This window comes from Bos mutus, chromosome 5 (genome assembly GCF_027580195.1).
Source record: "Bos mutus isolate GX-2022 chromosome 5, NWIPB_WYAK_1.1, whole genome shotgun sequence".
NCBI lineage: Eukaryota > Metazoa > Chordata > Mammalia > Artiodactyla > Bovidae > Bos > Bos mutus.
In genome coordinates this window covers 13,474,936-13,486,961 of record NC_091621.1, presented here as the reverse complement: position 1 = coordinate 13,486,961, position 12,026 = coordinate 13,474,936, and the positions used below count along the sequence as shown (strand labels likewise).

The window sequence follows — 12,026 nt, the reverse complement described above, 5'->3', positions numbered from 1 at the left end:
AGTGCTCCAGCAAAGATACCACAATGGAACAGTGCCTGAAATTGCTGCTTCCTTGGTTGAATTGAGGGTAGTCCCCTGTCATCCTCTGGGATCCTACTGATTCAGGATGCATTTAACTCAGAAAGTGGATTATAGCTATGCGGGAAAGACGTAGGAAAGGAGTTTTTAAATTAAATTATATAGTTTAGAGCAGGAAAAGATGAATGGAACAAGGGATGGATGCCAGAAATAGGCCTCACTGTAGAAGAATGTAATGTATGATGGAATTGGCTTTCCAATTCAGTGGGAAGATAATGGATATTTTTAGTAAATGGTGGTGAAACATCAGGATATTCCTCTGAAAGAAAGTAGAATTTGACCCCTACTTTGTACCATATGTAAAATGTCCAGATATATTAAAGGCTTAAATGTAAAAGAAAGCAAAATCTTTTGGAAAAAAATAATCCCTAGAGTCTATGTACAGTCACTGTTGGGGAACTCTAACTAAAATAGAACTCTTAGATATAAGAAATATTTGACTGTATTTAAATGTGTGGCAAAAGGAGCCATAACAAAGATAGTAGGCAATTTATGGATTTGGGAAAGGTATCCAACACTAATGAGGGTAACTATATATAACAAAAAGTCTTTTAATAACAATAAATAATGGGCATGGGATAACAATATGAAGTTTATAGGAGAGCAAATCCACGTGGCAAAAAAACATAGGAAAAGATGCTCAGATTCTGAATATCCATAGAAATTCCCATTAAATCAACAATATAATATCACTAGCAGAATTGAAAAGATCTGTAACTCCTATTGCTGGTGAGGATGTGGGGCAAAGGTATTCTCATTCATCAATGGGAGAAATGTGAACTGTTATAGTCTTTAGAATTTGGTGATACAAACCTAATTTTAATTAAACTAAGTATAAGTAAAATTAAAAACAAATATGCCTAACATAGCAATTCCTCCGCTAGTAATTTATCTCATGGAATAATATTTTAGTAAATTAAAAAGTACATTTACACAGCCCAGCAGTTCCTTTCTTAATGGTTTATCCCATAGATTAAAATCACCCCTAGTTCCACCATTGCTTCCATCTGTTCTACCTACTGGGGACACAATACCACATAATGGCATTGATTTAGAGGGTCTACTGTACCCTGGAGGATGGTACCTCACCCTCCCTAGGTATCATCTCAAAGCTGGCACCTCACTTGCTGCTCATTTTGGCAACTGAATAGGTAGAAGGATGGTTGTTGTTGTGTTTTTTTTTTTGGCTATGCCGTGTTGCTTGTGAGATCTTAGCTCCCCAACCAGGGATTGAACCGACTGGACTGCCAGGGAATTCCCTGTGTAAGGGTGTTCTTGTAAGGGTAGCTTTCTTGGTGAAGGCAAAAAATCTGGAGACAAAGAGGACATGCAGTAATTGAAGGATGGCCAGAACTGCCAGATTGTAAAACATCAACCTTAAAACTGTGCAACAGGAAGGCTCTGGAAAATGGTTGCAAAATTATCATTGGTTTACAGTAAATAATAGTAGGCAACCGTTAGAAATGATGAATTAAATCTATACCTGTAGACTTGGAGGGATTTTTCGCAAGATATGCCTGAAGGGGAAATGCATAGTAAGTGTGCTTAATTTCACTTTGTAAAATAACATTAACTCTCTCTGTGTGTGAAAGTGAAAGTGCATGTGAAAGTGAAGTGAAAGTGTTAGTTGCTCAGTCATGTCTATGGGATTCTCCAGGCAAGAATACTGGAGAATACACACACACACACACACACACACACACACACATAGGATTACATGAGCCCAGAGAAAACTACAGAACTGCTAGGTGGTTAACTTGATTCGGGGATATGGAACAGTAGGTTGGGAGATGGTGATGGTGGAAGGGAGGAATTAAAGCTGCATTGAAAATAATTCATAAGAGTTCTGTGACAACAGTAATAATATTGTTAGAGTGATGGCTTGAAGCAATTAATGTGCCCACAAAGGACCAACCTCCATATATTAATTTATCCTTTGGGATAATCTGAAAGATGAATAGATTGATGCAATCTAAGTCTGCTCTTCTGATAGCAATATTGCTCAGAAGTGTGTGGCAATATTGAAAGCTAAACTTAATTGTCTAGCTCTGGATCAAATTCAGGATCACATGATATGGAGAGTAATTAAGGAAGTAAGTGCCAATTTGGAAAACTCAGCAGTGGCCACAGGACTGGAAAAGGTCCGTTTTCATTCCAATCCCAAAGAAAGGCAAATGCCAAAGAATGCTCAAACCACCACACAATTGCACTCATCTCACATGCTAGTAAAGTAATGCTCAAAATTCTCCAAGCCAGGCTTCAGCAATACATGAACTGTGAACTTCCAGATGTTCAAGCTGGTTTTAGAAAAGGCAAAGGAACCAGAGATCAAATTGCCAACATCCGCTGGATCATGGAAAAAGCAAGAGAGTTCCAGAAAAACATCTATTTCTGCTTTATTGACTATGCCAAAGCCTTTGACTGTGTGGATCACAATAAACTGTGGAAAATTCTGAAAGAGATGGGAATACCAGACCACCTGACCTGCCTCTTGAGAAACCTATATGTAGGTCAGGAAGCAGTAGTTAGAACTGGACATAGAAAAACAGACTGGTTTCAAATAGGAAAAGGAGTACGTCAAGGCTGTATCTTATCACTATGCTTATTTAACTTATATGCAGAGTACATCATGAGAAACGCTGGGCTGGAAGAAGCACAAGCTGGAATCAAGATTGCCGGGAGAAATATCAATAACCTCAGATATGCAGATGACACCACCCTTATGGGAGAAAGTGAAGAGGAACTAAAAAGCCTCTTGATGAAAGCGAAAGTGGAGAGTAAAAAGGTTGGCTTGAAGCTCAACATTCAGAAAATGAAGATTATGGCATCTGGTCCCATCACTTCATGGGAAATAGATGGGGAAACAGTGGAAACAGTGTCAGACTTTATTTTTTGGGGCTCCAAAATCACTGCAGATGGTGACTGCAGCCATGAAATTAAAAGACGCTTACTCCTTGGAAGGAAAGTTATGACGAACCTAGATAGCATATTCAAAAGCAGAGACATTACTTTGCCAACAAAGGTCCATCTAATCAAGGCTATGGTTTTTCCAGTGGTCATGTATGGATGTGAGAGTTGGACTGTGAAGAAAACTGAGCACCGAAGAATTGATGCTTTTGAACTGTGGTGTTAGAGAAGACTCTTGAGAGTCCCTTGGACTGCAAAGAGATCCAACCAGTCCATTCTACAGGAGACCAGTCCTGGGTGTTCATTGGAAGGACTGATGCTGAAGCTGAAACTCCAATACTTTGGCCACCTCATGCAAAGAGTTGACTCATTGGAAAAGCCCCTGATGCTGGGAGGGATTGGGGGCAGGAGGAGAAGGGGACGACAGAGGATGAGTTGGCTGGATGACATCACCGTCTCGATGGACATGAGTTTGGGTAAACTCCGGGAGTTGGTGATGGACAGGGAGGCCTGACATGCTGTGATTCATGGGGTTGCAAAGAGTCGGACACGACTGAACGACTGAACTGAACTGAACTGAAGTGCCAATATTAATTGATTTCCTGGGATATGAGTGCTTGGTTTTATTTTAAAGGAAGCTGTTATACCAAGTACCCATATTGCTGTATATTTAATATGGTAATAGTCCTTCTCTGTAAGTTTTTTTCAAGGTTCTCCTAAGCCTGAATGTCATCTTTAGTGTCTTGTACACATGTAATATTTTACCTGTATCTTTTGTAGTACTTGTCAGTATGGGCTTTGTTTTATCTATTTTTGTATTTATTTTATCCTTTCCTCTAGCTTTCAAGTTACTTTAGATGATGTACTCATCTGAACATTGAATTTATCAATTTTATCTCAGGGTACACTTCTTTGTACAAGATAAGCAATTGGTCCATAATTATTAACAACAATAAAATGTGATGGCTTAAACCTGCATGATTTAAATAGGATATTTTTTTAATGAGTAAAGATATTTTCAACAAAAAGCACTGTGTTTCTGTTTTTCAGATCTTGATAAAGTGTGTGGTAGTTTTGCAAGGACTACCAAATGTCATCCACTCAAAGAAACATCTTGCAAGCTTTGAAAGTGTACAGCATATGATAGCTTGCTGTATCTTCTACATAACAAAGGTATCTACCTCATTCTTTCACTAGTGCCATAAGACTTAGGAGCCCTAAAGATTTAGAAAGTTACTTTTTTTTTAATATAAATTTATTTTAATTGGAGGCTAATTACTTTACAATATTGTATTAGTTTTGCCATATATCAACATGAATCTGCCACGGGTGTACACGTGCTCCCCATCCTGAACCCCTCTCCCACCTCCCTCCCTGTACCATCCCTCTGGGTCATCCCAGTGCACCAGCCCCAAGCATCCTGTATCATGTATCGAACCTGGACATTTGTTTCATATATGATATTATACATGTTTCAATGCCATTCTCCCAAATCATCCCACCCTCTCCCTCTCCCACAGAGTCCAAAAGACTATTCTATACATCTGTGTCTCTTTTGCTGTCTCTCATACAGGGTTAATGTTACCATCTTTCTAAATTCCATATGCGTTAGTATACTGTATTGGTGTTTTTCTTTCTGGCTTACTTCACTCTGTATAATAGGCTCCAGTTTCATCCACCTCATTAGAACTAATTCAAATGTATTCTTTTTAATGGCTGAGTAATACTCTATTGTGTATATGTACCACAGCTTTCTTATCCATTCATCTGCTGATGGGCATCTAGGTTGCTTCCATGTCCTGGCTATTATAAACAGTGCTGTGATGAACATTGGGGTACACATGTCTCTTTCCCTTCTGGTTTCCTCAGTGTGTATGCCCAGCAGTGGGATTGCTGGATCATAAGGCAGTTCTATTTCCAGTTTTTTAAGGAATCTCCACACTGTTCTCCATAGTGGCTGTACTAGTTTGCATTCCCACCAACAGTGTAAGAGGGTTCCCTTTTCTCCACATCCTCTCCAGCATTTATTGCTTGTAGACTTTTGGATCACAGCCATTCTGACTGGCGTGAAATGGTGCCTCATTGTGGTTTTGATTTGTATTTCTCTGATAATGAGTGATGTTGAGCATCTTTTCATGTGTTTGTTAGCCATCTGTATGTCTTCTTTGGAGAAATGTCTGTTTAGTTCTTTGGCCCATTTTTTGATTGGGTCGTTTATTTTTCTAGAATTGAGCTGCAGGAGTTGCTTGTATATTTTTGAGATTAGTTGTTTGTCAGTTGCTTCATTTGCTATTCTGAAGGCTGTCTTTTCACCTTGCTTAAAGTTTCCTTTGTTGTGCAGAAGCTTTTAATTTTAATTAGGTCCCATTTGTTTATTTTTGCTTTTATTTCCAATATTCTGAGAGGTGGGTCATAGAGGATCCTGCTGTGATGTATTTTGGAGAGTGTTTTGCCTATGTTCTCCTCTAGGAGTTTTATACTTTCTGGTCTTATATTTAGATCTTTAATCCATTTTGAGTTTATTTTTGTGTATGGTGTTAGAAAGTGTTCTGGATTCATTCTTTTACAAGTGGTTGACCAGATTTCCCAGCACCACTTGTTAAAGATTGTCTTTTCTCCACTGTATATTCTTGCCTCCTTTGTCAAAGATAAGGTGTCCATAGGTGCGTGGATTTATCTCTGGGCTTTCTATTTTGTTCCATTGATATATATTTCTGTTTTTGTGCCAGTACCATACTGTCTTGATGACTGTGGCTTTGTAGTAGAGCCTGAAGTCAGGCAGGTTGATTCCTCCAGTTCCATTCTTCTTTCTCAAGATAGCTTTGGCTATTCGAGGTTTTTTGTATTTCCATACAAATTGTGAAATTATTTGCACTACTTTTAATCACAGTGATTAGAATACTTAAAATAGTACGATTTTGTTATTATTCAGAGCCATTACTTTTTTATTATTCAGAGGCATTACTTTGTTATTACTTTGTTATTCAGTTGCTAAGTCAGGTCTGACTTTTGCAACACCATGGACTGCAGCATGCCCGGCATCCCTGTCCTTCACTATTTCCTGCAGTTTGCTCAAACTCAGGTCATTGAGTTGATGATGCCATCCAACCATCTCATCCTCTGTTGCCCCCTTCTCCTTTTGCCTTCAATATTTCCCAGCTTAAGGTCTTTTCCAGTGAGTTGGCTCTTCACATCAGGTAATTAAAGTATTGGTGCTTCAGCTTCAGCATCAGTCTTTCCAATGTATATTCAGGGTTGATTTCCTTTAGGATTGACTGGTTTGGTCTCCTTGCAGGCCAAGAGAATCTCAAGAGTCTTCTGCATTACTTTAGTTGGGACTTAAATTTACTTCTGTGGAGGTCTGGTAACAGAGAGGCCTCTACTCTCTACCTTAGCAAAGAGGTCATGTCCTGACCTCAGGAGTAGAAAATCATATTCATTCAATCACTCACTGGTTTGCCACTGTAGAGAGACCTCTATGCCCTGGTCTGTGTAGATGCTGAGGGAGCATAAGCCATTAGAAAGAAGAAATGATAATAATTCACTTATGGGAACTGAGAAACCCAAGGAGAAAGAACAAGCCAAAAACTAGAATAATTGTGTTATTTGTTCTTACAGTGTTGAAAAGGATCAGGGATTACTAAAGAAAAAGAAACCTTTCAAGCAGTACAATTAGAACAAATTTAATTTTTTCTTCCAGTTTTGTTGGGCTATAACTGACATACAGCACTGTATAAGTTTAAGATGTACAACATAATGACTTGATTTACATACATCATGAAGTGATTACCATAAGAAATTTTGTGAACATGCATATCTCCTAAAGATACAAAATTAAAGAAATTAAAAAAATGTTTTTTCTTGTGATAAGCACTCTAAGAATTTACTCCCATAGTAACTTTCACATATAATAAATTTAATTTTGGATTAAAAATGAAACAAATGAAGATTGCGATTATACTTCTTGATTCACATATGGAAGCTCAAGAAACACCTGCAGATGTTGAATAGTATTACCTAGAGATAAATTCAGAAGACAGATCCAGAAGTCATAACATGAAATAAAAGGAGTCTGGAAGTAGAAAAGAAATACATAGAAAAGTAATCATCTTTTTGAGTCAGAGGCAGGATTAATGTTAGAATATATATGTAGACACATGTTGGTGAAATTCCTGAAATCCGAGGACAAATCTTAATATTTGAGACCAAAAGAACAGGTTACTTACTTGCAATGAAAAGAGAATCAATTAGCTTCAGACTTTTTATCAGCAACACTAAAAGTTAAATTCCTGGAGCAACATTTGTAGAATCCTGAGGGAAAAAGACTTAAGGCCTGTAAATTAATAACCAGGAAAAGATACCATTCATTTGTCAGGGCAAAATAAACATTTTCTGAAGTGCAGGCATTTAAAACGTATTCCATCCATGTATTTATCTGAGAAAAACACTTGAGGAAGTACTCTAACAAATGACAGTTGGTTCAGAACAGAAATCCCAAGATAGGGAAAGATGAAAAGGAGAGGAATAATGGGAGCAATGAATCTTGCAATATATGCATTATTAAAATTAAATGGATAATAATGATGTGACTAGGATTTTGTAATATAAATGCTAAATAGGGAGTCTTGAAATAGAAGAGTCATCCATGAAAAGAAAAACCTATTAGTAACCTAGAGCTAAAGCTTCTCTCCTGTTTAGGGTTGAGGGAGTGATGAGCAGCTATGGATTCTTGGTGCAAGTGTGTTAAAAACACACATAGTGTAAAAGTACATATTGTATAACTTTATTATTTTCTTTTGAAAGAATATGTATATTTAAAGATGACTCAGGAATATGTAGGCATGAGCTGATCTTTAAAATACTGTAGGACTTCTAAACTGTCAAGAAGGAAAAGCAAACAGAGGAATGACAGGGAGGAAAAAAGAACAAAAAAAAAAGTGGCGGGGACGAAACGGCTAATTTAACAAAAGTAAGAAGAAGGAAATTGAGATTGTATTTCAGGTGGAAGGAATAAAATCAAGTACATTAATTACTTCACTAAGCGTGAATGAACTCAAGAGACAGAGACTGTCAGATGGGCTGAAAAGTTAGATTCAAAATGTGTATGATTTCAAGACACCCTGTAAAACAAAATAACAAGGAATTTGAAAAATAAATGGACACATATTGGGAAAATGCAAACAGAAGTGAAGGAGGCGTGACAATTTTCATATCTGAAAAAGCAGAATTCAGAGTCCAAAACATTAAATGGATAAAGAGAGACATTATGTCCATCCATTCTGTTCTGATGATCACCCTTGTCTGTTTCTGGATGGCCTCTGGCACTTTCCAGTCATAGGGCAGTCTCATTGTCAAGTATTAAAGATCAAGTCTGAATTAAAACAAAACTTCATTTTTTATAGCAGCAAATTAAAGGAGAAAAACAGGTTATATGAAAATGCTACAAAGGCACTGGATAAACCTTAGCAGCCTTTCCTAATAAAATTTCTAAGTAGGTTAGACATGGAAGGAAGTTATTGCATAATGATAAAGACATTTACCAAAAATTTTTAGCAAATATCATGCTAAATGGCAAGTTTCTGAAGTCATTTCTTTAAAATCAGGCACAGGAAATATTGACTCTTAATACTGTGATTCATTATTTGTAGAGATTCTGTCTCATGCAACAGATAAGGGCATGAAATAATTTTATAACATTAGAAAAGCATAATTTGTCTGAAATTGTAGGCTCTCAAAAAACACATGAGAATCTAGCAAAAGGTTACTAAAATTAAAATGAGAATTTATAAAGTTACATAAGATACAAACTTGTTTTTATTTTTAATATGAGCAGTAGCCAGGATAGGGGAAAATATACCACTTATAATGATATACAGTATTTTAAACTTAACAAAATGTTGAAGAACCTAAATAAAAGAAATGTGAAATCTTACTGAAAGACATAAAATAAGATCTGCACATATGGCAGGCCACACCAAGTTCTTGAATAAGAAGACTTACTGTAATAGTAAAATAAATGTTTCCTAAAATAATATTTACATGCAATGATGCCTTAATCAGAATCCCAATGATGTTTCCTTGAAACTGATTAAAATTATTTAGAAGTTCTCAGTAGGTATTAAAATTTACCAGAAGTTCACTCCAGTGAAAAATGGTCTTAACAGAGTCATGGGCAAATAGATCAGTGGAATAGAATAGAGATTCTAGGAAAAACTGGCCCTGGGTCAAAGGAAGGACTTAATATAAGACAAAGGTGGCATTTAGGTTCATTGAGAAAATGATAATTTATTAATAAAAGGTGCCAATATTACTGACTATTCATTTTAGAATAAACAAAGCCAGAGTCCTTTCTCATACCATAAACAAAATGAAGTCAGATGGATTTGAGGATATTTGGTTGGCGTTGAAATCATGGGAGACCTTCTATAACAGGGCACAAAATTCAAAAGGTACCAGAAAAAGTAGATAAATAGATTACATGATAAGTAAAAAATAATTGTTTATGGCAAGACACTATAAATAAGCTTCAAGACAAGTAGTTTTTGAAAATACAACAAATGCAGGATTATTAACATTCATTGCCTCAGATAGTAATCAATATGAAAATAGGAAATAATTTCACAGTTTGGGAGAAGAAGAATCAGACTGATTTTTAAGTATGGAGGATATGATTAAATATTTTGGTCAGCTTAAAAAGTGGGACAGTGAACCAGTACCAGACGATGAATGGCCATCTAATGAAGTCAGATAGGAGCCATCGAAGGATTTCAAACCTGGGAATGCTGTAATGAAATTTGCATTTAGAAAAAAGAAATTATTCTGGTTGTGCAACAGCTAATCATTAGAGAAGAATAAGACCTGAGGCAGGAAATGAGTTAGAAGGCAAGAGATGATAAATGAAGCTAGTGTGGAAAAATGGGAGATAGAATTGAAAATGTTTCAAGAGTTGTTTATCAGATGGAATTGAATAGAGGGGGTTGGGGAGGGAGAGGGAAGAGTCCCCAATAATCCAGATGTCTAGACAGTTGGGTGAATGCAGTTTGTTGAACCCTGAGTAAGAAAGGGGGAAAAGATAGTAAGTTTTGAATATATTGAATTTGGGGGCATACAAGGTATTCACAGAGGCAGGAGTTATATAATAAATTCTCCAAGCCAGGCTTCAACAGTACATAAACCATGAACTTCCAGATATTCAAGCTGGATTTAGAAAAGGCAGAGGAACCAGAGATCAAATTGCTAACATCCGTTGGATCATAAAAGCAAGAGAGTTCCAGAAAAACATCTACTTCTGCTTTATTGACTACACCAAAGCCTTTGACTGTGTGGATCACAACAAACTGGGAAATTCTTAAAGAGATAGTAAAACCAGACCACCTTACCTGCCTCCTGAGAAATCTATATGTAGGTCACGAAGGACCTGCGTATAGGACTGGACATAGAACAACCGATTGGTTCCAAATCAGGAAAGGAGTACATCAAGGCTGTATATTGTCACCCTGCTTGTTTAACTTATATGCAGAGGACATCATGAGAAATGTTGGACTGGATGAAGCACAAGCTGAAATCAAGACTGCTGGGAGAAATATCAATAACCTCAGATACGCAGATGATACCACTCTTATGGCAGAAAGTGAAGAGGAACTAAAGAGCCTCTTGAAAGAGAGAGAGGAGAGTGAAAAAGCTGGCTTAAAACTCAACATTCAAAAAACTAGGATCATGGCATCTGGTTCCATCACTTCATGGCAAATAGATGGGAAAGCAATGAAAACAGTGTCAGACTTTATTTTGGGGGGCTCCAAAATCACTCCAGATGGTGACTGCTGCCATGAAATTAGAAGACACTTGCTCCTTGGAAGAAAAGCTCTGACAAACCTAGACAGTATATTAAAAAGCAGAGACATGACTTTGTCAACAAAGGTCTGTCTAGTCAAAGCTATGGTTTTGCCAGTAGTCATATATGATGTGGGAGTTGGACCATAAAGAAAGCTGAGTGCCAAAGAATTGATGCCTTTGAACTGTGGTGTTGGAGAAGACTCTTGAGAATCCCTTGGACTGCAAGGAGATCCAACTAGTCCATCCTAAAATAAATCAGTCCTGAATATTCATTGGAAGGACTGATGATGAAGCTGAAACTCCAGTACTTTGGCCACCTGATACAAAGAGCTGACATCGGAAAAGACCCTGATGCCGGGCAAGATTGAAGGCAGGAGTAAAAGGGGACAACAGAGGATGAAATTGTTGGATGGCATCATTCACTCGTTGGGCGTGAGTTTGAGCAGGCTCCCAGAGTCGGTGCTACAGGCCTTGCATGCTGCAGTACATGGGGTCACAAAGAGTTGGACACAACTGAGTGACTGAACTGACTGATTTATTGGCTTGGCCAAAAGTTTGAGTTTCCTGGAAGAGCATTTGAAGCCCGAATGAACTTTTTGGCCAACCCAATATTAATGTCAGAATTTTGATACTAGAGCTGATTTTTTTCACAAACTGATAGGCTGGGAGAATCATCATTTCATAAGTTTCTTCCAGCCTGACGAATAGACCAAGAAACCTGACTACTCAATCCTAGATATGAGGTATTCATTTGATATAAATATATATTTTCTACAGATTTTCTCTTAGGACATGTAAAGCCCAATTAGTCAAATGACCCTGTTTCTTTTCTCTGTTATGTTTTAAAGCTTGGTAATCTTTCCAGATGGTTCAGTCTTTCTTCTTTAAGTAGCAGTATTTTTTTTTCTAAAAGTTATCATAATTCTAAATAAAGTGCCACTTCTGAGATATGTCATCTTGTGTTTCATTATTTTTGAGTTGTTAAAAAAATTTATTATGCCAAACATCTGGCACATTTTAAAAATTTCTGTTTGTCATTTGGTATATTAAATAGCACTGGTTTTCTTTTTCTTTTGATTGGAAAAAATTTCATTCTCATTTAGTATTTTCCACTGGCATATTAAAACAAGGGGAAAAGATTGCACAGTTGTCTATAAACCAAATATGTTGGAAAGCAAAGGTGAATAAGGTGCAAATGTTATCTCATT

General features: G+C 37.0%; 1 protein-coding gene across 6 annotated transcripts in view; it reads left to right on the top strand.

Moving 5' to 3' along the window:
* CFAP54 (cilia and flagella associated protein 54) overlaps positions 1 to 12,026 on the top strand; it is a 304,320-nt gene that overhangs the window by 96,478 nt on the left and 195,816 nt on the right. For all 6 annotated transcript variants that reach the window (XR_011464166.1, XM_070370322.1, XM_070370320.1 and 3 more), the window contains one exon: positions 4,036 to 4,158. Coding sequence is in view for 5 of the 6 variants with exons in the window: in XM_070370322.1 (XP_070226423.1) it covers positions 4,036 to 4,158 (123 nt within the window). In the remaining variant the exon portion in view is untranslated. The remainder of the gene's footprint in view (positions 1 to 4,035; positions 4,159 to 12,026) is intronic.